Consider the following 27,612-nt stretch of genomic DNA (forward strand, 5'->3'; position numbering starts at 1 on the left):
AAACTAACCATCCACATTTTTTAATTGAATAAAAACTGCCTTCATAACTCCTATTTCCACAACAGTTTAAATTCGTATCTACAATATCACAGGCAACATAAACTTCAGCTTTACATCAGGTTGCAATGAAAGAGAATATCAAGACTTGCAAGACAAGTTAACATGACAGGCAAGAAATTTAACAAGCATCATCATCTAAGCTACATTTAATACAAAACATGAATTTTCAAAAATGTATCAAGCAAGGAGATCTAGCAACAGCAGCCAAAAAACATTTTGGACAGCACTTCCAATACTGCATGCAATACCAGTATTTGGTATATGTCCAAACAACACAATATAAATGTTACATTACACACAATCGACACCAACATAATTATGTTGTCATTTAAATGAAGACATACCATTAAAAATTAAAAAGAATAAGCTGAATAACCATATTAAATAAATAATGCAAACACAAATAAAATTAATAAATAAAAATTATGTATAGATATGCTTTGTATAACAAAAGATGATAAATAAAAGCTACCCTAAGAACAAGGGCTGTTTGTAAAACATGCATGCCCCCCATATGGGCTGTCCGTTGTAGTGGCAGCCATTGTGTGAATACAATTTTTGTCACTGTGACCTTGACCTTTGACCTAGTGACCTGAAAATCAATAGGGGTCATCTGCGAGTCACGATCAATGTACCTATGAAGTGTCATGATCCTGGGCAAAAGCGTTCTTGAGTTATCATCCGAAAATCATTTTACTATTTCGGGTCACCGTGACCTTGACCTTTGACCTTGTGACCTCAAAATCAATAGGGGTCATCTGCAAGTCATGATCAATCTACCTATGAAGTTTCATGATCCTAGGCGTATGTGTTCTCGAGTTATCATCCAAAAACCATTTTACTATTTCGGGTCACCGTGACCTTGACCTTTGACCTAGTGACCTCAAAATCAATAGGGGTCATCTGCCAGTTATGATCAATCAACCCATGAAGTTTCATGATCCTAGGCGTATGCATTCTTGAGTTATCATCCGGAAACCATTTTACTATTTCGGGTCACCGTGACCTTGACCTTTGACCTAGTGACCTCAAAATCAATAGGGGTCATCTGCAAATCATGATCAATCTACCCATGAAGTTTCATGATCCTAGGCGTATGCGTTCTTGAGTTATCATTCAAAAACCATTTTACTATTTCGGGTCACCGTGACCTTGACCTTTGACCTAGTGACCTCAAAATCAATAGGGGTCATCTGCGAGTCATGATCAATGTACCTATGAAGTTTCATGATCCTAGGCCCAAGCGTTCTTGAGTTATCGTCTGACAACCACCTGGTGGACGGACAGACTGACAGACCGACCGACCGACCGACATGAGCAAAGCAATATACCCCCTCTTCTTCGAAGGGGGGCATAAAAATAGTAATACAAAATAGTAAACATCCACAAGAGCTGTCACAAGACGGCACATGACTACCAGTATTCTTCCCCTTTGATATTATTGGTATAATGTTTGTCTATGGTAAGTCACCTTATATTATAACCACAAAGAAATATATGAAGTTGACTAGGTCACACGAGTTGTGTATCATGTCATTTCTTAAAATTTGACCCAGCATTTGTAAAAATCTTGCAAGTGTACATTTCCAGAAAGGAAATTCATTTATGCGTTGAATAAGACAGAGTTCGTGAAAATCACTGCACAATTGATGAAGTTATGGCTGTTCAAAGCCCATTTTCGAGTGATTTTGTGTTGAATACCTATAAATATATATATATTTGATAGTGATTTTTTTCCAGAACAGTTGATTTTTCGTTATAATTGGATTACTTATCATTAAAAATGATGTTTTCACTAATTAATATCATAACCACACTCTAACCACCTGTGGTCAGTGAGCACAGAAAAGACCTTGGCATTTGAGCCAAGAAAATAACCCTAAACATTTGAGTGAAGTTTCAACATAATACTTGTAGTAGAAACAATAATATGTTGCATTTTAACATTAACCAATGTACTGCATAAAAAACAGGAATAATAATCCTAAATTGCTGGTCATGGAGCTTGGTCAGGGGCCTAACACAATGACCCTGAACATGTGTATGAATTGGATATGAGCAGTAGTAACAGCGCTATGGAGATATTGCACATTTACCTTCATCAATTAAAAAAAAAGCAGCCTTATTCCGCTAAATTGCAAGTCAGAGTTATGGAACTTCGTCTATGGCCTCACATAAAACACCCAAACCATACAATTGAATGTCTGTCGTAGAAAAAATGAGGAGGAGATATTCCACTTTTACCTTAACCAGAGAAGTACAAAGACAAACAGCTGACATTTGGGTGAGTAGAACAGCTTGGACTATTAAACGAATAGTCAAGCTAAAGAAAGAAAACTGACATTCCAAATCAGGTCTCACCTCTCCACACGTGTCATTTTGAAGTAAAATCAGTGGCACACCTTGTGTTTGGAAATCTTACATCTGATATTTTACATCCAGACTAGATAAATGTCCCTATTTGGGTACGGAAGTTGTCAAGTATAAAGTCAGAGTGTGAAAATGATGTGAAAGTTGGACATTTCTTCACTCCAGCACATGTGTATTAGTGAACTGTCACAGTAAAACAAAGCTTCAATTAGTTAGACACGAAAAAAGCCAAAAACAATGAATGAAAAACAGGAAACTATAGCAGTAAACAACACAACAAACAATGAAAATAAACTTATATAATATACATGGTATATCGTATGAAGGAAATAAAAAAACTTACCGGTAAGTATTATTAGCAGTGGAATTTAAATAAATAGGAGAATAAAATGTTACAAAGAAAACAGGACAACTATTCACATGGAGTCTCCAGTCTTTAGTGCTCTTCACTTAAATATGAAATAAGTCAGAGCTTTGCTTGTGTTTGCACCATGACACATGCAATGAATAAGAAGCATGGATTCGTAAAAATTATCATGCTTTAATTCACTTCAGTACTGAACTTTAAAAAAAATATTTCAATACCATTTACAGTAGATGATTTTTTTTTTTACACCAGCCTAGGGTGACAAGAGTTGCCTTGTATTTATATTTATTTGCAAAAACACAAAACAAAAATCAGCTATAGTTCAATTTTAATGGAGTTACATCACTGGTCTCTAAAAATGAGGAGTTAATACGTTGGATCTCTTCATGTATATAGGTTTAAACCTCAAGCAAAGTGGGCTTGACTTCTGATCCATGAATGCAGAGTTCTGATCCCTCAAGGAAGAGGGTTAAACATGAGATCCATTCCTTCAATGAGTATGGAAAGGGTTAGACCTCAGATCCCTGCGCAGGCTGAGGCATGGCGGTGTGTTCCTCCACCTCGGGGCCTGCTGACAGGATGGGAACCACCAAGTCATCCATGTTGGGCATCACAAATACGTGCTGCAATGGATAAGAAGGTACCCTTACTAATGTAGAAACGGTTTCCATATCCTTAAACAAGAGGGCCTGAAAGGCCCAAAGACGCTCACCTGAGAAAACAAGATATGGGACAAATCTTCTGACCAAGTTTCATGAAGATCAGAAAATAAATGTGGCCTCTAGAGTGTTAACGAAGTTTTACTATAGCCATATAAGGAGAAATGCCCTGCCCCCTGGCAGCCATGTTTTTCGACCAACTGGCATCATTTTAAAACTCGTCCAAGATTTTGTCGGAATGAATCTTCTGACCAAGTTTCATGAAGATCAGACAGTAAATGTGGCCTCTAAAGTGTAAACAAGATTTTACTATAGCCATATAAGGAAAAATGCCCCGCCCCTTGGCAGCCATGTTTTTCAAGCAAACAAAATTATTTTCGAACTCGTCCAAGATATCATTGGGACCAATCTTCTGACTAAATTTCATGAAGATTGGACAATAAATGTGGCCTCTTGAGTGTTAACAAGGTTAAACTAAAGCCATATATAGCCATATAAGGAAAAATGCCCCGCCCCTGGTGGCCATGTTTTTAAAGCAACCAAAACCATTTTCAAACTCATCCAAGATATTATTTAACTATAGCCATATAAGGAAAAATGCCCCGCCCCCTGGCAGCCATGTTTTTCAACAAACCGGCATCATTTTTGAACTCTTCTTCCAAGATATTATTGGGATGAATCTTCTGACCAAGTTTCATGAAGATCGGACAGTAATGTGGCCTCTAGAGTGTTAACAAGATTTTACTTTAGCCATATAAGAAAAAATGCCCCGCCCCTTGGAAGCCATGTTTTTCAAGCAAACATAATTATTTTCGAACTCATCCAAGACATCATTGAGACCAATCTTCTGACAAAATTTCATGAAGATTGGACAATAAATGTGGCCTCTAGAGTGTTAACAAGGTTTTACTAAAGCCATATAGCCATATAAGGAAAAATGCCCACCCCTGGTGGCCATGTTTTTAAAGCAACCAAAACCATTTTTGAGCTTATCCAAGATACCATTGGGACAAATCTTCTGACCAAGTTTCATGATTATCGGAAAATAAATGTGACCTCTAGAGTGTTAACAAGGTTTTACTATAGCCATATAAGGAAAAATTCCCTGCCACGTGGTGGCCATGTTTTTCAACCAACTGGCATCATTTTTAAACTCGTCCAAGATATTATTGGGATGAATCTTCTGACTGAGTTTCATGAAGATCGGACTATAAATGTGGCCTCTAGAGTGTTAACAAGATTTTACAACAGCCATATACTAAATGTATAGCCATATAAGGAAAAATGCCCCGCCCCTTGGCAGCCATGTTTTTCAAGCAAATGTAACCATTTTCGAACTCATCCAAGACATCAATAAGACAAATCTTCTGACCATATTTCATGAAGATTGGACAATAAATGTGGCCTCTAGAGTGTTAACAAGATTTCACTATAGCCATATAAGGAAAAAATGCCCCGCCCCTTGGCAGCCATGTTTTTCAAACAAAGGTTACCATTTTCAAACTCATCCAAGATATCATTGGGACAAATCTTCTGACCAAGTTTCATGAAGATCGGAAAGTAAATGTGGCCTCTAGAGTGTTAACAAGGTTTTACTATAGCCACATAAGGAAAAATGCCCCGCCCCTTGGCGGCCATGTTTTTCATCCAACCGGCATCATTTTAGAACTTGTCCAAGATATTATTGGGATGAATCATCTGACTAAGTTTCATGAAGATTGAACAATAAATGTGGCCTCTAGAGTGTTAACAAGATTTTACTATAGCCATATGAGGAAAAATGCCCTGCCCCTTGGCAGCCATGTTTTTCAAGCAAATGTTACCATTTTTGAACTCATCCCAGATATCATTGGGACAAATCTTGTTAGCAAGTTTCATGAAGATCAGAAAATAAATGTGGCCTCTAGAGTGTTAACAAGGTTTTACTATAGCCATATAAGGAAAAATGCCCCGCCCCCTGGCGGCCATGTTTTTCAACCAAACGACATCATTTTGGAACTCCGTCCAAGATATTGGGATGAATCTTCTGACCAAGTTTCATGAAGATTGGACAATACATTTGGCCTCTAGTGTTAACAAGATGTTACTATAGCCATATATAGCAATATAAGGAAAAATGCCCCGCCCCTTGGCAGCCATGTTTTTCAAGCAAATGTACCCATTTTCGAACTCATCCAAGATATTATTGAGACCAACCTTCTGACTAAATTTCATGAAGATTGGACAATAAATGAGGCATCTAGAGAGTTAACAAGGCAAATGTTGATGCCACAAGACGGACAACGGACAAAAGGCAATCACAAAAGCTCACCATGAACATGTTGTGCTCAGGTGAGCTAAAAATGCAGGTGTGGAATAATTACAATAAAAACCTTAAGCACATAAAAATTATGTTGTAAACATACAAGAGAGTCTCATTGGAATTTGATACTTGCTTGATTTTCACTGTTTAATGAATGTACAAAACAAATGTTTTAGAAAGGCCAATACAAAATATATGTGTCAATATTTGTTGGTAGAAAATACCAATCTGAGCTTTTTTGTTATTATTTTTTTTACCAGATACCTTTTCTTACAATGGCCAGGAATAGCCCCAATGAGGCAAAAAACATTGGATAAACATGTGTTTTCTAAGATAAGCTAACTATGTCACAGTATAACAAGAGCACCGCCTTGCGGGTGCAGACCGCTCATCTATTTTCTTTTTAAAGGTGAAGAGACTCTCATTTTCAATCACAAAGGAGGGAGGGGTGGAGTGAAGAGGGGTGTATAGTGTGGGGGTGTGGAATTTATTACATTATCTTCCAAAAATGCGAAAAAAATGCGAAAAAAAAAAATTCGGGGTGGGGGGGTGGGGGGGGGGGGGGGGGATTCTTGGGTGCGATGGTTGAACGTTATCTCAAACATAAAATAATAAAAATAAATATTTGTGTTTTTTAACCGTTTCAAAAAAAATAAAAAATTGGGGGGTGGGGTGGGGGGGGGGGGGTATAGTGTGAGGGTGTGGTGGTAATTTGTGAGATGATCTTAAAAAAAAAAAAAAAAAACATAAGGGGGGGGATTCGGGTGGGGGGAGGGGGGGGGGGTGGGGGGGATTCTTGGGTGCGATGGTTGGACGGTATTTCAAACATAAAATAATAAAAATAAATATTTGTGTTTTTTAACCGTTTCAAAAAAAAAATTGGGGTGGGGTGGGGGGGGTTATAGTGTGAGGGTGTGGTGGTCATTTGTGAGATGATCTTAAAAAAAAAAAAAAAAAAAAAAAATAAGGGGGGGGAGGGAGGGGGGTGGGGGGGAGGGCACATACGATGGTTTGGGTGGAGTCTATTGTGGTATTTCAGGTAAGAGTAGTTTTGTCAAAGTATCAATCAAATCTAATCATAAATAAAGAAGTTATGGCAATTTTAGCAAAATTTAATAATTTGACCTTGAGAGTCAAGGTCATTCAAAGGTCAAGGTAAAATTCAACTTGCCAGGTACAGTAACGTCATGATATCATGAAAGTATTTGAAGTTTGAAAGCAATAGCCTTGATACTTAAGAAGTAAAGTGGATCGAAACACAAAATTTAACCATATATTCAAAGTAAAGTGGACCTAAACACAAAACTTAACCAAATTTTCAATTTTCTAAGTATAAAAAGGGCACATAATTCTGTCAAAATGCCAGTCAGAGTTACATTACTTTGCCTGCACAGTCCCCTTATGATAGTTAGTAAGTGTTGCAAGTATGAAAGCAATAGCTTTGATACTTAAGGAATAAAATGGACCTAAACACAAAACTTTACCAAAATTTTAAATTTTCTAAGTATAAAAAGGGCACATAATTATGTCAAAATGCACGCCAGAGTTATCTAACTTTGCCTGCCCAGTCCCCTCATGATAGTAAGTAAGTGTACCAAGTTTGAATGCAATAGCATTGATACTTTCTGAGAAAAGTGGACCTAAACGCAAAACTTAACCAAAATTTTCAATTTTCTTAGTATAAAAAGGGCACATTATTCTGTCAAAATGCAAGCCAGAGTTATCTAACTTTGCCTGCCCAGTCCCCTCATGATAGTAAGTCAGTGTACCAAGTTTGAATGCAATAGCATTGATACTTTCTGAGAAAAGTGGACCTAAACGCAAAACTTAACCGGACGCCGATGCCAACGTCGACGCAGACGCAGACGCCAAGGTGATGACAATAGCTCATAATTTTTTTTCAAAAAATAGATGAGCTAAAAATGATACATGTAATGATCATTAAGCATTGACATTTTACCATAAAAATTCAAAAGTATCAAAGAATAAACATTATAAAACATTTATTCAGAACAACAGGTAAAGCATAAACATTTATTGTGACAGTTTCATACTACTAAAACACTCCACCTAGATTATCAAAATTATAGAATAAATTATGCTTAAATTTTAATATGCAAACACATAAAACAAACTTATTTCAAACATACTAAACATGTATCATCTAAAATTTAGGTTTTATACAAAAGTTATAAAAAGTTCCAAACATTTCAATATAATGTTACCTGGAACTCCAAGGCCAGTTTCTTCTCTATCCAATCTGTGATATGAGTCATGGTGACCTCTCGCTCACCCACTTTAGGTTTTGCTACCAGCCAGAGCTGGGGGTTACCACGGAAACCATACCTGGAAATAATTAACAGTAAAAAGTGACATCTAAAGACTGTGCAACTCTCCTAGTTGTAATTTTTTTTGTCAAAAAGAGAAACACGGTATGGGGATTAACTGAAAATAATATGGAGTTATTACGTAAATGGAAATGCAGGACCCATAGCAAGCCTCACATGTGTTAAATTTGTGCATATGCACACTTGCTAACCCTTTCCCACTCAGAAGCAAAGTGAAAATGGCTATATTCAAAGAGCATAAAACCACAGCAGCCTGCCAGTAACTCGCAGTCTGTTCAGGTTTTATGCTGTTTGCTAGTCATCAGTATCTAAGGGTTGGAAATGAAGATTTAAAAACTTGAATCTTCTAAGAAAGGTTTAACTTAAATTAAACTTTCTAACAGACTATACATTTGTCAAAATACGTATTTAAGTGTGAAAGGGTCATAGGAAATCCCCAGCCAAGATTGAAATGACAAATGTAAAGAAAAGTTTGTAAACACTGTATAGGTATTTTCATAAATATGTTTAATTTTAATGAAGTACACGCATTTATTTCTCCTCTACAAGTATATATGCATTAAATTGCAACATTAAACTACAGGAAATATGAAAACTAAAATAAAAATCAACTCAGTCATGGCTTTATCACTGCAGCTATACAAACATGACTAAGCATTTCCTAGGTCAGACACAAGGCAACAGCAACAAGGCTGACAGTGTTTTGCATGGACTCACCAGAGCCTGTCTGAGGGTGGGCAGGGTATGTTGAGTGCCAGGGTTCCACTCAGCTTCTGTAGCTCCACGGTGAGAATGAGGCGAGTGTTGGACACCTCGGTCATCGCCTTCTTGATGAACTTGTACTCCGTGGCTGACTGGAAGTACTTTGAGCTGGTTATCTTGTTGATGTACTTCAGTAGCTTCTTACCAGTGCCTCCTGATTGTCTACAATGAACAACATACATGTAATCATTAAACACACACTGCCTAGTTAGCCTAATATAAAAACTGTAAAATAAATAAATCACTGTATTCATAACAGCCATGGTGCAAAAAGTGTTTTTTGATGATGTAAGAATCTCAATCAGTCACCTGATTAAATGTTTTGATAACGGACTTACACTAAAAACAGTGGTTTTTGAATATGCTTAATCATGTGAATAAGCAGGAATAAAATACCTGTAATTGTACTCTGCAAACTAAAGTACATTTTAGAGCTACACACCCTTCCTCGTTCACACTGGCCGTCTCCTCGTCTTCATCTGTGGAGGATTCTGCACTGTCTTCTTCATCACTGTTCGTCACTGCTGACCTGCATCATACAATGAGAATACTTGGTTTGTGGTGAAGACAGGTAAGTTTTCTTAGCCAATAGCATGGCTTAAAAAGACTAAACCATCACCCTTGACCAGTTGTTAATGTTTATGTGCTGAGCAAACAAACTGAATTGTTCACACTTAGACATATTTTTATGGAACCACCATGCTATGCTACTGTATATGCCAAAAACCAAACCTTTGGCATTGCAGTGTTACAGGAGATATTTTGAATTTCTCTATAACATATAAGCGTTTCAAGTGAATTACAGGGCCAATTTTGACCCCAGGAGCATGATATCAAAAACTCCAGTAGAGGACCACCATGCAATGTTATATACCAAAAATTACACCACATGGCTTTCACATTTTACAGGAAAAATAAAAGTTCTTTTGCTATATAAACAGAAGTCAACCCCAGGGGTATAATTTTAACAAACTTTGTGGAGGAACGCTAGAAGATATTATACATCAAATATTAAACTCCTGACTGTTTAGAAAAGAATTTTTTAGTTTTTATTTTAAAATCTATATACAGCTAGGGTAACCTTGTTTATTCAATAGACCACAACAATAAAAAACACTTTCAAAAAAAGTAACCCAAGCATCATTCCAGTTTAGTTTTGGTTAAAATCTTTCAAATGGTTCAGGAGGAATTGTTTGAAGTCACAAACAATTGAAGTACTGACGGATGTCGGACATCATTGTACCTTCAAAGCTGCCCATGAGCACTAAGTGCCCACATACTCTAATAATAAGTTAAAATGATTGCTGCATACTTGTCCTGTTTCTCTACCACTGGTTTTGGTGCAGGTGGAGGCTGCTTCAGTCTCAGAAGGTTCACTTTGGTCTCAATCGTCATCTTGAACTTGCCACTGTAGGTGATGTCAAGGTCAACCCAGAAACCATTCTCGTCTAGGTAAGGCTTGGCAGCACGTCGTATCACCGGCACTTCCCTCCCAAGACAGATTTCACTTATCTTCAGGTCCTCAATAAAGTATGGAATCTGTAGATAACAATGTATGCATGCTGAGTCGTACTGCTTAACAGTATTGTAAAATGATCATAATAGTCATTAGATGATATGTTCTCTTTCAATGGTTTACATTAATCTAACAAGTGATTAACAACCTAATATAGTGAATTGATATCCCCCACCAAATAAATCGTGTTTATGGATGGGTGCAAATATCTTCATACACTGTATAATCCTAAAAAACAGTTAATTGTTTGAATGCATTTCAATTCTCCTCATTGATATCTATACACCCATGAGGTTTCATGTGGAAATCTTAGATCATACAGAATACTACAAAGCGTAATACCTCTTACTTAAGTAAGTGCAGGTTTATGGTTTTTGTGCAAGGCAATTCTTATCTTTGATATCTAAACACCCATGAAGTTTCATGTTGAAATCTTGTATCATATCTGAGAAATAGCCTTGAAACCATACATAAAACAAAACAAAAACACAGGGCAATAACTCTTATGTAAGAAAAAGTAGGGTTATGGTTCTTGTACATAGCAGTTCTTCCTATTGATTTCTACACAACCATGAAGTTTCATGTTGAAATCTTGTATTGTAACCGAGATAAAGACTTGAAAAGTTACATCATACAAAACAACAAATGGAAATAACTCTTATTTAAGAAAGTGTAGGGTTATGGCTTTTGTGCATGGCACTTTTCCTTATTGATATCTACACATCCATGATAATTTCGTGTTAATATTTTAAATAGTTTCTGATAAATAGTTTTTAATAGCCCGTAACTAGTTTTGTGACAGACTAATGGAAAACGCCAATTCTATATCTGTCCGCCTTTGGCGGGGGATAATAATTATTTTGCTTTTGATTGTAAATTGTTTTATTATGAATAATTATAACATTATGACTTACTCATTTTAATCATTTCATAATAAGCAATTTAACTAATACTAATTCAAAGCAGCTATCTTCAGACACTTACATGGATTTTTGACAGCTTCTTTTGTAGCTTGTCTTTGACTTTCTCTGCCCAATATTTGTCACCTAGAAAGTCATAGAAGCATCGCCCAATGACTGCATTCAAGGGAAGTAATGCTGGATCACACACAATACTCTTGGAGCCACCACTTCCTGGGGCAGGTGAACCCTTCTCTCGTGATAAAGGCTCTTTGTCTTTTCCGCTGACACTGTGAGTAGGGCTGGATGGGACACTGCTTGCTGTGGTGCGCGGCATGAGACGTGTCATGTATATCACAAAAGCATTGAGATCAAAACTACCTGGAACCTGTTCTCCAGTGACATTGGACGAAATAGATGACAAGGAATCTGATGATGATTGGCGATTACCAAATTTAAGACTATCTGTGCTACTATTTCTTGTATGTTTCATATTGAATGTTTCTACCAAATTCTTGATTTCAAGCACATTGTTTTTCAGAGGAGATCCTTTCGCAGCAGCCAAAAAACGTCTGAACCACTGTTCCTTCTCCTGACAGGTTCGAGCAAACAAGTACAGAACAAACGAGTCACATGCTGTTTCATTCACAACTTCAAATCCATTAACAGAATCAGAACTGTGGCTGGTACTCATTTTCATGCCTGGAACCAATGTAGAACTCACAGGAGACTGTGGTGCAGAATCTGACCTAGCATTCTGTCGATGATTGGTTTTACCAATGGCAATACAAATTGGATACTTTTTGCTCCACAAACGTTTCTTTACTAAACCTGCTGGAACGAGGAACACCTTGCTTCCTTCGATATCAAAATGTCTCTGATGGATGAACTGTGGGATGTGGCTGGGCTCATCCCACATGGCTCGTTTAAGAACATTCACCTTGGGCCGCCTGAGCCGCAGTGTGCTTCTCTCCAAGTCAATGTAGATGGAGTGGGTCTGGTTGATGGAGTATGTCGCGGGATTATACTCTCCAAGCTCATTCATCCAGCCCTAAAAAATAGAAAAGAATCTCCTTGTTAGATGTGACTGGAGTCATAAGGCTTCTGACTAGATGCCAAAAAATCATTTTGAAAAGAAAGCATTGACAATTACTTCAAATTCATTACCTGAACAGGTAAACACTTATCCTTATTTTTCTTGGTAAATTAGTATGCCAAATAATGATCCTTGGTTGCAGATTATAGATGTTTGCTTTACTGTAATTATTCTAAGTTTTTTGCACACTTTTGATATACCGACCACTTTATAAAATGTGTTTACCAATGGAAAAATGTTTAAAATACCTTATAGAAACTTTCATCTGCCTTTGGCTCCCTAATTTCTGGCATTAACATGGGAGGTAACTCTTCAAGTGGTGGGTCCTCCAGGATAGGCTCCCTTGGCTTGGCCGGTTCTGTAATCCACAGGAACAAAAACCAGCCTACAGACGCCAGCAGGGTACCAGTGATCAGTCCACTTAGGAAGGAAGGGAGTGGCAGAATCACACATAACAAAAGCACCACTGCAGAGATGGAAATTTTCTTAACTGGAATGTTTGTGTTTCTGATTTGCACCGTTCCTACCTGTTTACTTGATTCACTTAAACCTGTTTCAAAATGTATCTTGCTTGCTGATTGCATTTCTTTTTCCACAATATTATCCTTTTCTACTGTCTGGGGACTAAATTTTGACATGGCAACTGGACTAGAAGGTACTTCTGGTTTAATATTCCTCAGATTTGGTTCTGCTTTGCGTTTTCTTAACAAATCTACCTGTGGCAAACCAGAAAAATCTTCATAAGTTGGATCAAAATATTCCTCAGTAGTTTCTAATTCCTCAGCTTTGTTTTGCACATCGACTGTCCATTCCTTTTCATATGAAATAAACTTAGTATTTGTTTTAACATCTTTTTCTGTTTGTTTGCTATCTACTGCATGAAGTTCATCATTTCTCACTGTCTCTTCAGGCTTACTTTTCTGTCCACTCTCAGGGATACTTTTTTGCACACTTTGTGAAGCATATAAATCTTTGGGACCAACTCCTGTTTTATCTTTATTTCTAAATGACTCTGACAAACTATCAGTCTTTTTCACAAGTTTTTCCTTTATGTCCATTAATTTTTCAAAAGAGTAATGACTTTTCATAGATGACGGAGAGCTAGAAAGCACTGCTTCTTTACTCTGCACCAATGGTTCTGGAGATTTGGACTGTGTCCTGGCTCTGTCAATATCCTCCCTCTTCTCTTTAGGCTCACCCACCTTGCCCTCCCCCTTCCCTCTATCTGACATTCTGGTCACCATAGAGAGTTCATCATCTTCCTCCTCCTCTAATGCCTTGAAGCTGAAGCTCATCATACCTCCCACTTTTGGAGGTGGGGGACGGACCGGTGCCCCTTCCCCTTTCTTGAAACTTCCACTTGTAGCCATATTTTCATAAAAAATAATGGAAATTTTTTTATCAAGTTTTCGTTTTTATATTTTACTGATATATTTATCTATGTTGTTGATGTGTTAAGTCTATGTTATTCATTTTTGTTGTATTAAAGAAAACTGTGATCTAAACTGAAACAACTTTCCCGTTTATTTCACCATATGCTACCACAACCAGGCATGTGTTGCTGGTGCTTTTTATGATTGTATGCATTTCTTCACAGTCCATTTTCTGGGTCAATAGTTGCATCTTTGTTGTCTTCCATCTGAAAAAACACAGCAACACCCAATAAATATGTTGTCATCTTACATAATAACAAAACTGATTATATTTGATAAGAGAGAATTGACAAGTATGACAATAACAGAGTACCGGTATTCATTACTAAATACCTCCACAAACCCAAAAAGACTTTAAAGATTTAAAAAAATCCTATGCATAGATTTATACTACGATGCTCTAAGACAATTTTTATATTATTATATACAAATGTATGCTGATAGAGCATATATAACATTCCATCTAACACTTAATTTTAATTTTATAAAGCAGGTGATAAAAGAGGAAATTTTTGCATTTTTGCAGGCATGTACACGAAATTGTCATGCACAACCAGACATTAGCAACAATGCTGTATCTATATATCAGTTCTATTTCAGATACAAGACTATTGCTCTAAAACATGGACAAGCAGTGCAGTGTGTGAGCATCATGTGACTTAACATCAGCTGACTGACAAGATGTCACCAGTCAGTTATGTATAACAAATACCAGACATTCTGTTGTCTGTCATTGTTAATCCTTTGTTCAAAATTAACAACTAACTGCTAACCAGTACCTGCAGTCAATTGATGTTTTCTAAAGGGTAAATTTTAAAAACTAAATCCAGAATGGTTTGTGTAAACACTCACACACACAAAATATAATTAGTATTTAAGTAAAAACTACCATGTAATATAACTTAATAAAAATATGAACCTCAATTACTGTAATGCATACTTATTACACAAGCCTGTTTATGTGCTGAATCATTATTAAGGTGAATGGATATAAAGAACACAAAATTGGTAACTTATTCTATAAAACTTGCTTAAAACTTATTATTTTAATAGTACATAAAGTTAATTATAAAATAACATGTGAAAAGCTCAAAACTTATTTGTTAGCCATCTGTCACTTTGATTGTCACAGTTTTGGATCTGATAGTAAGTGGGTAAAATTAGCAATCTGTGTTGATGACAATACAATTGACAACCAGACCCTTAACAAAGTAGAAAACTCATTATAAAATTTATCAAAATCATCAAATGTTTTTGTTTATTTCTCATTATATTGTTAATATTCTTCAAAAACAACACAATACACCACTAGTTTGCACAACATCAGTTTCATTGCTAAAACCTGTTACTTAGTAAATATTTATAATTACTTATTATAATTTAGCATAAGTTGACATTAACAATCTAAATGTATGGGCAGAGACTACATTATATAAAAGCTCAAAAAAAGTTAAGTGTAGTTGTATATTAATACTGAAGTTTTTTGTTTGTTTCACCTATTTTATTTGTGTTATGTTCATTTCATAAACTTAACTAAATTGTACTTAATGAAATATATTCATATTTTTAACATGTAATATCTGTTTCATCATGTATTGAACAGCATTAAAAACGAACTTCTTTTATAAATAAACACTCTAAAAAATACAACAATGTTTTAAAATGTTATGAACAGACATGTGAAACAAAGATGCTGGTATTATCCAATATCATTCACAGTGCAGTCAAATCCAAACTAGCGCTCGATTGGTAATTGTCGGCTCTGGTACTACTTAAATGTGCCAAGGCTACTCTTAAGTTTACTTAAATGTACCCAAGGTACTCAAAATATATTGAAACGTACCCGTGAATTCTGATGCTAAATTTGTTGTTGACTGCTAATATTTTCAAATTAATCATGAAGCATATTTAGGCAGGCTTTGTTCAATGAGAATTTGGTTTTGCATCCTTAGCCCGTTTTACGACATCGGGTACATTTAAGTAGTACCCTATCGGGTACATTTAGTAGTACCCGATCAGACAATGACCAATCGAGCCAAACTAGGCCAATTTTTACAGGACACTAGGTCTTGTAAAATGGGAACAAATGCAGCACCTCTTCTTTGTTTTCACAGGATCAATGGGCTACAGAAATTTTAATATTTAAACAAGGGCTGTTTGTAAAACATGCATGCCCCCCATACGGGCTGTCAGTTGTAGTGGCAGCCATTGTGTGAATATGTTTTTTGTCACTGTGACCTTGACCTTTAACCTAGTGACCTGAAAATCAATAGGGGGTCATCTGCAAGTCATTATCAATGTACCTATGAAGTTTCAAGATCCTAGGCCTAATTATTCTTAAGTTATCATCAGGAAACCATTTTACTGTTTCGAGTCACTGTGACCTTGACCTATGACCTAGTGACCTGAAAATCAATAGGGGTCATTTGCCAGTCATGATCAATGTACCTATGAAGTTTCATGATCCTAGGCGTAAGCATTCTTGAGTTATCATCCGGAAACCATTTTACTATTTCGAGTCACTGTGACCTTGACCTTTGACCTAGTGACCTGAAAATCAATAGGGGTCATCTGCCAGTCATGATCAATGTACCGATGAAGTTTCATGATCCTAGGCCAAAGCCTTCTTGATATATCATCCGGAAACCATTTTACTATTTCTAGTTACTGTGACCTTGACCTTTGACCTAGTGACCTGAAAATCAATAGGGGTCATCTGCCAGTCATGATCAATGTACCTATGAAGTTTCATGATCCTAGGCCTAAGCGTTCTTGAGTTATCATCCCGAAACCATTTTACTGTTTTAAGTCACTGTGACCTTGACCTTTGACCTAGTGACCTGAAAATCAATAGGGGTCATCTGCTGTTCATGATCAATGTACCAATGAAGTTTCATGATCCTAGGCCAAAGCCTTCTTGAGTTATCATCTGGAAACTATTTAACTATTTCAAGTCACTGTGACCTTGACCTTTGACCTAGTGACCTGAGAATCAATGGGGTCATCTGCCAGTGATGATCAATGTACCTATGAAGTTTCATGATCCTAGGCCTAAGCGTTCTTGAGTTATCATCCGGAAACCATTTTACTGTTTCAAGTCACTGTGACCTTAACCTTTGACCTAGTGACCTGAAAATCAATAGGGGTTATTGGCCAGTCATGATCAATGTACCTATGAAGTTTCATGATCCTAGGCCTTACCATTCTTGAGTTATTATCCGGACACCATTTTACTATTTCGAGTCACTGTGACCTTAACCTTTGACCTAGTGACCTGAAAATCAATAGGGGTCATCTGCCAGTCATGATCAATGTACCTATTAAGTGTCATCATCCTAGGCCTAAGCGTTCTTGAGTTATCATCCGGAAACCATTTTACTATTTTGAGTCACTGTGACCTTGACCTTTGACCTAGTGACCTGAAAATCTATAAGGGTCATCTGCCAGTCATGATCAATGTACCTATGAAGTTTCATGATCCTAGGCCTAAGCGTTCTTGAGTTATCATCCGGAAACCATCTGGTGGACGGACGGACGAACATCCATCTGGTGGACCGACTGACATGTGCAAAACAATATACCCCCTCTTCTTCGAAGGAGGGCATAATAAGTTTCATCGCTGGGGACAAAGTATTGATGAATCAGTAAATAGTATAAGTAAGAAGTATTAGTAAATGTATTTTGTTTTACATGCATATCAAAAGTTTAATGATTTAATGCTATAAATTGAAAATACTATCAAGATTTGTTAAGGTCATGCATGTGAACTTGAAGTTTATTAAGAATTGTTTCAAACATGAGACTGTTTTTGCTTACGTGTTTAGTTTAAACATATTTTCTTGAACACATATATAAGTTTACAGTAACTAGGCCTAAGCGTTTTTGAGTTATCATCCGGAAACCATCTGGTGGACGGACTGACCGACATACCGACGGACCGACATGAGCAAAACAATATACCCCCTCTTCTTCAAAGGGGGGCATAAATATTCAGATACTCATGAATCAATCTAATTGCTCTCAGTACATTAAGAACTTAAAAGCATTTATCTCAGGAACAGGTCAGAGTTCCAATATTGAATGCAGGTGATTATTGAAGAGTCTGAGTGCGCATGTAAGATAGGAGTATGGAAAGCAACCAACCACAGCCTAGATAAATGACGACAAGCCTTTCCAAGCCTGGAGATTGACAGTAAAGATCATGAAGGTGCAATTGATGGTGAAAATAATGATAAACAAGCAAATTGATTGAATTGATATCCCCCGCCAATATGCTTCTGGACACAAAAGTGTTATATTTGACACTCAAAAAAGCATTTTTTCAAGATAAAAAGGGCCATAACTCTGTTATTAACAGGTGGTGTACAATGCCATTTGGCGTGCATCATCCTCTTATCCATATATATATATACTCATACCAAGTTTTAGTGAAATCCGCCAAAGCACTTCCAAGATATGGCTCCGGACGGATGGAAAGATGGAAGGACGGACGGACAACGCCAAAACAATATCCCTCCGCCTATGGCCGGATATAATTATCAGTGTGCTTCCAAACACAACAAGATGCGTTTGTGAAACACAATGTCCCCCTATATGATGTTTGACCTTGTAGGATGACCTTGACCTTGTGAAGGATGACCTTGACCTTGACCTTTCACCACTCAAAATGTGCAGCTCCATGAGATACACATACATGCCAAATATCAAGTTGCTATCTTCAATATTGCAAAAGTATTCATAAAATAAGCGATTTGGGCCACATATATTTGACCTCTGACCTTCAAGGATGACCTTGACCTCGACCTTTCACCACTCAAAATGTGCAGCTCCATGAGATGCACATGCATGCCAAATATCAAGTTGCTATCTTCAATATTGCAAAAGTATTTATAAAATAAGCGATTTGGGCCACATATATTTGACCTCTGACCTTGAAGGATGACCTTGACCTTTCACCACTCAAAATGTGCAGCTCCATGAGATACACATGCATGCCAAATATCAAGTTGCTATCTTCAATATTGCAAAAGTATTCATAAAATCAGCAATTTTGGCCACATATATTTGACCTCTGACCTTGAAGGATGACCTTGACCTTTCACCACTAAAAATGTGCAGCTTCATGAGATACACATGCATGCCAAATATGAAGTTGCTATCTTCAATATAGCAAAAGTTATTGCAAAATGTTAAAGTTGGCGCAAACAGACAAACAGACCAACAGACAGACAGGGCAAAAACAATATGTCCCCCACTACTATAGTGGGGGACATAAAAATTTATATTTGTATCACTTAAAAGCGACATGGCCATCATGGATTTGGACTTTCCTGACCTGCATTTGAAAGATAACAATAATGCACAAAAATGGACCAATCAGGTGATCTTGGACTATTCCGTCAGTGTGAATGGTACGGAAAACCACAGGACGGATATTGAGATGTTATGGCTATTTTGGTGACACATAAAACTTCAAGAGGTGAAAACAATCCTAGACAAACCAATTGATTCTTTCTCATTTTTTTACCGGCGGACAATCGGTCCTGTAATTTGGAATAACAGGCCGGACCTTACAAACTTTTACAGGACATGTCGGTTGATCCGGCCATGTTTGAAAGAGACTGCACAGTGACAACAAAATCTACTGTATTCAATATTATCAGGGGTCTCGCGAGTGGGCGATTTCTTCGCCCAATTAATCTTCATTTCGCACATTAATTTCATGAAGGCGAAGTGATTTCTCCTCCTTTTAATGATTTACTTTGTGCCAGACATTGACCAATTAAAATCAATTTGATGTGGAGATTGGACACAGGAGGATTCTCAGCCATAAGTTGCCCCATTTACAGGTCATGCAAAGTTGAACATTCAAAAGAACAGTCTGGAGCTATAACACTTCTTGAAATTGTTAATAGATGATGCCTTGATTAATTGCCTTCTGCTGGCTACCAATAACTATGATTCAGCAAAATTAAATGGCCCATTAAAACAGTACTAAGGAATGATCAAATGGGAAGATGTTACCTAGCACTGGCAATAGATATGGGGCCCATTTACAGGTCAGATTTGGAATCTCTGCTATAAAATGAGATTTTAAATGAATTTAAATTTAAAACAAATATTTGTAACAAAGTATAAATTTGATTGTATGTTGAATTGCTTAAAATTAACAAGGAAGTAAAAAGATTCTGAACATTACTGGCTTGTTACTATTGAAGTTTATTTAATAACCTGTTCAGGAGAAAAAAAAATTAAAAGTACAATCATAATCAACAATCAATGAGAAATAAGAAAAATGTCAGTTTTATACACTTAACATGTCTTATTGTATAAAACAAGTGAAGAGTTGATTGAAAGCTGAACAGAAACCACTTATCCATTAAGTTGCTGCAAAATATACGTAAAACTAAGATTTATGACGCAAATGTACCATTTCTCCCAAAAATGTTACCAATTCTCCCTATTTCACTTTAGGGAGAAGTGACTTCTCCCAAAATTTTGAGCCTAGCTAGACCCCTGATTATTCAATATTATTACCATGATGATACCCCTACCCAAGCCAGTTTTGTGCTGAAGGGTATAATTATTGTACCAATTTTACCAGTGCATCTCAAAATCAACGTAAGCCTTGGTGTGCCCTATTCAAAATTTGTGTTTTGATCACACTAGATTTACTTGTATGCGCACATGTGAGATTCAACGCCACAGTGCTGTACAAAAAATATTCCCACAGAAGAAAACTGTCAAACTCTACAAAATGAGATTAAAACAAATATTTAATCAATAAAAGCTTATTTTTATTATTCCTTAAAAGAAAGTGTTTTAAAAAAATCCATGTTGAATACTTGTAACTTTTATTGTCTTCTCGGCTTACAATTCTCCATGAAGTTCAGGAGCAAGTTACCGTTATATTTCGTAGTCAGGCCAAACCATTTTTCTGAATGTTTTTTTCTGAAACATGCTCCTATTGTTTAAGTTGAAGACTCATGTTTTTTTCATTTTTTACATCAGGCACAAAAAACCTGTGAAGAAAAATTGAAGTTTTTTTCACTCAGTGCCCTCACAAGTGCTTATAGGTTACTGCATACCAGTTAAATCAGTGAGAAAGAGAGATGTGTTTTACTGTCCTTATTGCAAAGAACCGGAAGAATAAAACAAATCTCTATTAAAACTATAAATATGTTCAAATATTAAAGTTTTCCGTAATGAATGATTATTTAATGTTAAAAAACTTATCAAACATCAAGAAACAAGTTATGAACAATTGTCAGAATGTTGCAAGTCTATTTTTTGTAACAAAAACCCAGTTTTGGATTTTATTGAAAATAAGTCTTAGAAGATGTCATTTCTGGCAATTATAGGTACATTCAAAGACCCTATGAAGCATGTGTGTGTTTATTTTGGATTAAATAATAACAAGGAATCCAGGGCCCTCAATCTATCAAATCTGCCGCCGAATTTCGGTGGCAGTCCCCCACCTGAAAAGTATATTTTTTTCCCCTTTTGGGGGGAAAAATTCCCCCTAAAATAAAATTTAAAAATTTTATTTATTTTTTTTTCATAATTTTTTTTTTGTAATAGAAAGATGTGTCTCATGATTATTATATCTCAATTTTATTTCAATTTAATCTTTCAAACATACTAAATTTTGAAAAATGCAATGAATATAGTGCAAACATGTACAAATGTAATAATGAGAGAGTAAGTAAAAAAATCCCCCAAAAAGGGAAACGCCGCGAAAATTCCCCCTCCTAAGGGCTGCGGACCCCTTCCCCCAAAGTAGTGTGAGGGCCCTGGCAGGGGTGTCAATTGGCCCAAATTTGAAATCCGGAAAAGTAAGCCGTAGGATAAAGGGAAGAGAGGGCCCAACCCCACGGGCCCTAGCTTATTGTTCTTTTTTTATAGTCTTTCTAGGTGCAATTTCTGGTGAGTACAATGCGAAATATTATTAACCAAACCATCCGTAACACCGCAGGTGTATTTGTCATTCTTAACAAATGATATTAAGAACTTCGAAATGTAATTAACAAACCAGCGTATCCGAAAACGACTGTCCGAAAACATGTCGCGATACATCATTTGCAAATGAAATAAAATATGCATATCGTTTGACTGCAGAAAATGAAAACCAGTAACCAGTAACCTAGCAAATACGCAGTCAATATATAATTTGATTAACATATTGTTTTAAAATATGATATTGCAGTGCTTTACTTTGCCAGTGCCTGCTCATGTCAGTGCCAGCCGCTTACCAATCAGATAGCAATAAATAAAATCGGTACCAAGCGCAAATGTCCGGAATGCCGACGATGCTATAACAATATTCGTTCTGAAATGATCCCGCACTAAAAGAATTTTGTCCCTACCCCCACCCGCCTTAAACAAACTCATCGAATTTACATTCACCTCAAAATCAACCCTGGACGGCTCAAATCCGGATTTCCGGAATAATCCGGAAAATTGACACCCCTGCCTGGAATCTTACTTTGACATGCATATGTGTGTGGAGAATAAGTTTTAAGGATATAAACTTCAAAATACAACTAAGTTGATTGTTTCTTACTTTAGTTTATGTTTAAAATGTATTATTCTTTGAGATAAGCGCGATCCTACTTGTTGACTACCTGTGTATAGAATAAATCAAATTATTGGGTATTCTCTATTCAACATGAAGTTATTTATTTAAATTGATAATCGTTTTGAGAGAACTTTCAGTGACTGTGTTAACTCTGAACAGAGCTTTTAAAAGCATAACATTGGTAATACCCTCTTCTGGTTTATTTAGGTCACATTACAACATATCATAATACATGTAAGATAAACAACATTGATAACGATTTGTGATCAATACTCCATAATTCATCAACAAAATTTGATATGACAACTGCCTTAAATGAAGCAACATTATAATGCTCACTCTAAGAGTGCAAAGTATTTTATGGCATTTACTCGTGTTAAAAATGTTCATCAAAGATGTTCCATCATTATCGAAGTTATTGTTGACGCAATCTACTTCCTGTTTCATTTTCTTGCATGTGCAGCGAATAATGACGACCAATGAATAACTTTTACGTTTTATATAAATATTAAAACCTCTTCGATTATTGTTTTATTTTAAAGAAATTCTATATAATTCTATGTTTATCTTTTTTCATTAAAAACAACTCAATCGAATTTATTTTTATGTTATTCAAAAGGAAAGTACAAAGTATTGACCAATTATCTGCAAACATTTTATTTGCCATCTGGCTACAATACACTTTCAAAACAACAACAATAATGGCAGCCTCTTGATGACTGAAAGTGTACCCAGCGAACGTTATTGTGGTTTTATTAATTTATTTGCAATGAAACACTTACGAAAGTATCACATTAAATATGATTTCAATAGAACTGTTTATATTTATGATATTATGTGGGTCTCTCGTGTGTGAATCCAATAAATCATCAAAAGAGGTAAAGATTTCGTCATGATCTTAGAAGTTAGATTTATTAGATATCCTACAGTTACCGCGTATCGAGCGGTTAAGGACACGAGTAACATAATTTCTGAATTGCAAACAATTCAACAATAACCGATTTACCTTCAAAGGTTGATTTAATTCATGTAATATTCATGTCAAGAATGGTGTTTGTTTGTTTACAGCGTGTTTAACAACGCTTAGACGATAGTTCAATAAACAGTTAAACAGCCGCATGAACATTCACTTTGCGCATGGTTGCTTCATGTCGAGATGCCACACCGAAAAGGTTGATTTAATTCATGTAATATTCATGTCAAGAATGTTTGTTTACAGGGTGTTTGTTTGTTTACAGCATGTTTAACAACGCTTAGACGATAGTTCAATAAACACCCGCATAAACATTCACTTTGCGCATGGTTGCTTCATGTCGAGTTGTCACACCGAAAAGGGAGAGTACTCGATTTCAATAGGCATTAGCTCAACAAGTAATTTTTTTCCTTCCCTGATAAAGTACCCATACAAGGTACTTTCCCAATTGAGGATAACCTTCAAAATTCTAAATGGCCACTCCACTAGTAGATTGTTTGTTAATAGGGGGTAATAAAGGTGTTAGCGATGGTTATTTAAGCCAGAGGGAGCTTGAATAGGGAATTTTATTGTGAACTTATATGTCGTTTTTTATGAAGTATCCCAAAAGCTGGACTGACCCGCCAAGATCGGTACGTCTGGCATGTATGGGCATGTACATGTAAATTAATAGTTTAATTGGTTTGTAACAATTAAGTACCAAGCAATTAAAAAAATACATTATTTGCAATCTGAAGATTTCAATATGCGAATTTTGTGAATGTCCCTTTCTTTTGCGCTTTTTTTTTCAATTGGCATGGTACCATTACCGGTACTTGGTCCAAACTGGGAAAAAAAATTGCTGGCTCAAAAAAACTTTTTTTTATTCACTGAACATATTCTGTTCAAGCTTTAATCGTTATTAAACTTTTGTATAACTTCTATTTACAATTTAACATCTTTGTGTTTTATAGGTCATTCTTCTTTTGTGAAACATGGACTGATAAAAGTGCTCAAAAATTTCATAAACAGAAATGTTTGACATATGTTTCACATAAATGTTAGCATATTTGTTAGTAGTAAAAGATTTCCTAAATTAATTTTAATAAACACCTAAACAGGACAGGGTATTCCCATTAATAGAAGGCTGCTCGTGCTTTATCAATGCAGGTTCTGATATCTGCATCTGTTCCTCCCTTGTTGTCCAGAATGCTGCAGAGATTGATGAATCTGTCCACCTCCTCCAGCGCCTCGCCTTCGACTGTGATGGGTGTTGTTGGATGCTTACACCTTGCTCTTCCCTCTGTTGATGGTGTGGCTCAGTCTAGCTGAGTTGTCTGTTTTTGGATGTGGGAGAGAAGAGCCAGATCATCGACAAAGTCGAGGTCTTCCATCTGTTTCCAGAGTGTCCACTGAATTCCATTCCGCTTCTGCTCAGTCGATGTCTTCATTACCCAATCTATGGCCAGCAGGAATAGGAAAGGTTAAAGTAAGCAGCCTAGCCTCACTCTGGTTCGCACTCCAAAGGTATCTGTGAGCTGTCTGCCATGAACGATTCTGCAGGTCATCCCTTTATCCGTAGTCTTTCAGAAGTCTCCAGAGGGACTCCCCTTCATCGCTGTCAAAGGCCTTTTCACCGTTGATGAAGTTGACATACAATTCCACTCAAGGGATTGTTCCAGAATGATGCGCAGGGTTTCGATCTGATCCAAGCACTATCTTTCCTTTTGAAAGCCGGCTTGTTGGTCACGGAGATGCTTGTTTATTGCGTCTTTCATTCGGTTCAGCGGGATGCGATTAAAAACCTTCCCGGGATGGACAACAGCGTGATTTCTCGTTAGTTGGAGCAGGAACTGAGGTTGCTTTCTTGGGGAGCTTGTCAGATGAGGTTACCCTCTTTTCACGCTGTTGGAATTTCTTCTTCTTCCCGTATCTTGCTGAAGAGCGGATATAGCAGCTCCTCACTGGTCACGACGTCGACCTTCAGCACTTCTGCGGATATGCTGTCAGGTCCTGCAGAAAAGCCATTCTTCAATTGCTTGATGGCGCTGCTCATCTCTTCATTCGTGGGAGTGCAGCACTTTATTGGTAGATTGCTTATAGCAGGCGGAATCACCGGTGGGTTCACAGGAGCTGGCCTGTTGATTAGCTCATTGAAGACATCTGTTATTTCTATTCCAGCTTTGTCCCTTACTGGCCTCTCTGGCTTGGAAAGCTTTCCTGCTAATCTCTTGGTGATGGAGTACAGATCATTAGGTCTGTTCTGATAAGCTGCCTCTTCTGCCTCTGTTGCAAGCGTCTCTAGGTTGCTCCGCTTGTCTCCTCTATTACTTCGCTTGATGCTCCTATTTGCTTCAGTGTACACGTCTTGTGCTTTCACTTTTGCGGCTTGTGTTCTGCTATTGTTGGCACTTGCCTTCTTTTCTTGTATTTCTTCAATTTTCTGAAGCATCTGTGCTGATATCAAGTCCTTGTGTGTGTAAGACTTGGAGCTCAGTACTTCTTGACATGTTGAAGTCACTGCTACTTTCACTTTCTGCCTTTTTTGCTCTATCGTCTCTTCTTCAAGCAGCTCTTCTAGGACCTGGAACTTTTTGGAGAGAGTGACCTTGAAATCCTCTTGCCTCCAGGTGCCTTTCAGTGTGGCAGGGTTGTAATGATGGCTTTAGCTTTGCCCTCCCCTGTCCAACTCATCTTCAGCTTCAGTTTCAAAAGGGCGACAAGGAGATAATGGTCTGAAGCCACGTCTGCTCCTCGCTTGACAGGTACATCTTGAAGAAAGCGAGGACACTTCCTTTACGATGCACAGGTGGTAAATCTGGTTTTCCGTTGACAGGTGTGGTGACACTCAAGTTGCCCTTTGTATCCTTCTGTGATGGAAAACACTTCCTCTGATGACCAGGTTACTTGTGGCGCACATGTCGGTGAATTTCTCTCTTCGTTGTTGTTCACCTCGCCTAAACCTTGCTTCCTCATATCCTTGGTTGTCACTGCCTGTCTTGGCATTGAGGTCACCCATTAGAATGATAATGTTTCTCTTTGGTGTGTCTTGTTTCATGGTTTACAGTCTATTGTAAAAGTTGTCCTTCTCGTCCTCTTCAATGTCGTTCGTCGGGTCGAAGCACTGGATTATGTCATGGTTGAACCTTTTCTTCTTTTAAAGGAAAGAGGCCGTCGTTATCTGTGGTCCGTCCACCTCCCATCCAACGAGTGCTTTCTGTGCTGACTTGGAAAGCATAAGGGCTTTACCCTGGGTATGTGCTGCTCCCTCCTGCTCATGCCCCGAGAACAACAGTAACTGACCGAAAGTCAGTCACTTCTGCCCAGAGCCAGTCCATCTTTACTCAATGATCTCGAGGATGGTGAGGTTGAACTTCCTCATCTCTGTGCTGTCTTCCTTGTCTCGCGCATGTTTTTGACATTCCATGAACCGATGGTGGTTGTGGTCCTGGTGGAGATGATGGTCTTCGGCCTGATGGCTTCCAGTTGATACTGGCTTTCACCGTCCCGCGTCATACGTCCTCCGGCTGGAGGTCCACCTTCTCCCAGGTCCGTGATGTCTGTTGTTATTCTGTTTGGCGTTTCTGTAGCAATGTTACATAACAGCCCCGTGATGATGTAAGAAAATAATGGAAATTTATTTAACATTAGGAAGCTTGTGTAATGTTACAGCCCCGTGATGATGTAAGAAAATAATAGAAATATATTTTACCATATATAACATATAAATATAATGTTATATAATGTTAAATAAAATATTACAAATTTAGTTACATCAGTAGAGATAAATAAATAAATTAGTTATTTATCCATATAACATATTGTTTATCCATATCACATAAATATTATGTTATATAAGATAACAATATGATAGAAATTTAGTTACAGATAATTGTAACATAGTTGGTATTTATAAATTAATAATTGCAGGGACTACCCTAGGCCTTAAAAATAGGGAGAAGTGACTTCTCCTTTCTTCCGAAACAGGGAGAAGTTTGGAAAATCAGGGAGACGTTTGTGCGAACAATATCAAAAACAAAACATGTTCATTTCACATCTTTTATTATTTCTATCATTATACTATGCTAATTTGTAAAAAACAATAAATTCTCATTGAAATCTATTTCATCATGACACATGTAAGTCATTAAACACATTTAAGTAATTTAAGATATGTACCGGTAGCACCTTTTCATCACATTTATCGTCATTATATTACCATCATCCCTATGACTCCTTTTGTAACAAAACACAATCGTCATGCATATGT

General features: G+C 37.0%; 2 protein-coding genes across 6 annotated transcripts in view; one reads left to right on the forward strand and one right to left on the reverse strand.

Moving 5' to 3' along the window:
* Window positions 1-220: 220 nt before the first annotated feature.
* LOC127866250 (testis-expressed protein 2-like) lies at window positions 221-22,858 on the reverse strand. Of its 5 annotated transcripts, none has more exons than XR_008042919.1 (9): window positions 22,762-22,858; window positions 12,628-14,018; window positions 11,369-12,334; window positions 10,181-10,407; window positions 9,311-9,397; window positions 8,824-9,030; window positions 7,984-8,104; window positions 1,212-3,420; window positions 221-921 (listed from the first exon to the last, which is right to left on the reverse strand). XR_008042919.1 is itself a non-coding variant. In XM_052406677.1 (8 exons), the coding sequence occupies exons 2-8, from the start codon at window positions 13,747-13,749 to the stop codon at window positions 3,307-3,309; spliced, it is 2,844 nt and encodes a 947-aa protein (XP_052262637.1). In that variant the 5' UTR covers window positions 13,750-14,018; window positions 22,762-22,858; the 3' UTR covers window positions 221-3,306. The 5 variants fall into 5 exon arrangements, 2 of the variants coding, with proteins under 2 accessions (XP_052262637.1, XP_052262638.1); XR_008042920.1 differs by having other exon boundaries at window positions 221-776; window positions 1,067-3,420; XR_008042918.1 differs by having other exon boundaries at window positions 221-776; window positions 922-3,420.
* A 235-nt stretch (window positions 22,859-23,093) lies between these two features.
* LOC127866253 (serine/threonine-protein kinase/endoribonuclease IRE1-like) overlaps window positions 23,094-27,612 on the forward strand; it is a 45,514-nt gene continuing 40,995 nt past the window's right edge. The window contains exon 1 of the mRNA XM_052406681.1: window positions 23,094-23,268. Within this exon, the coding sequence (XP_052262641.1) occupies window positions 23,191-23,268 (78 nt within the window). The 5' untranslated portion in view covers window positions 23,094-23,190. The remainder of the gene's footprint in view (window positions 23,269-27,612) is intronic.

This window comes from Dreissena polymorpha, chromosome 2, assembly GCF_020536995.1.
Source record: "Dreissena polymorpha isolate Duluth1 chromosome 2, UMN_Dpol_1.0, whole genome shotgun sequence".
NCBI lineage: Eukaryota > Metazoa > Mollusca > Bivalvia > Myida > Dreissenidae > Dreissena > Dreissena polymorpha.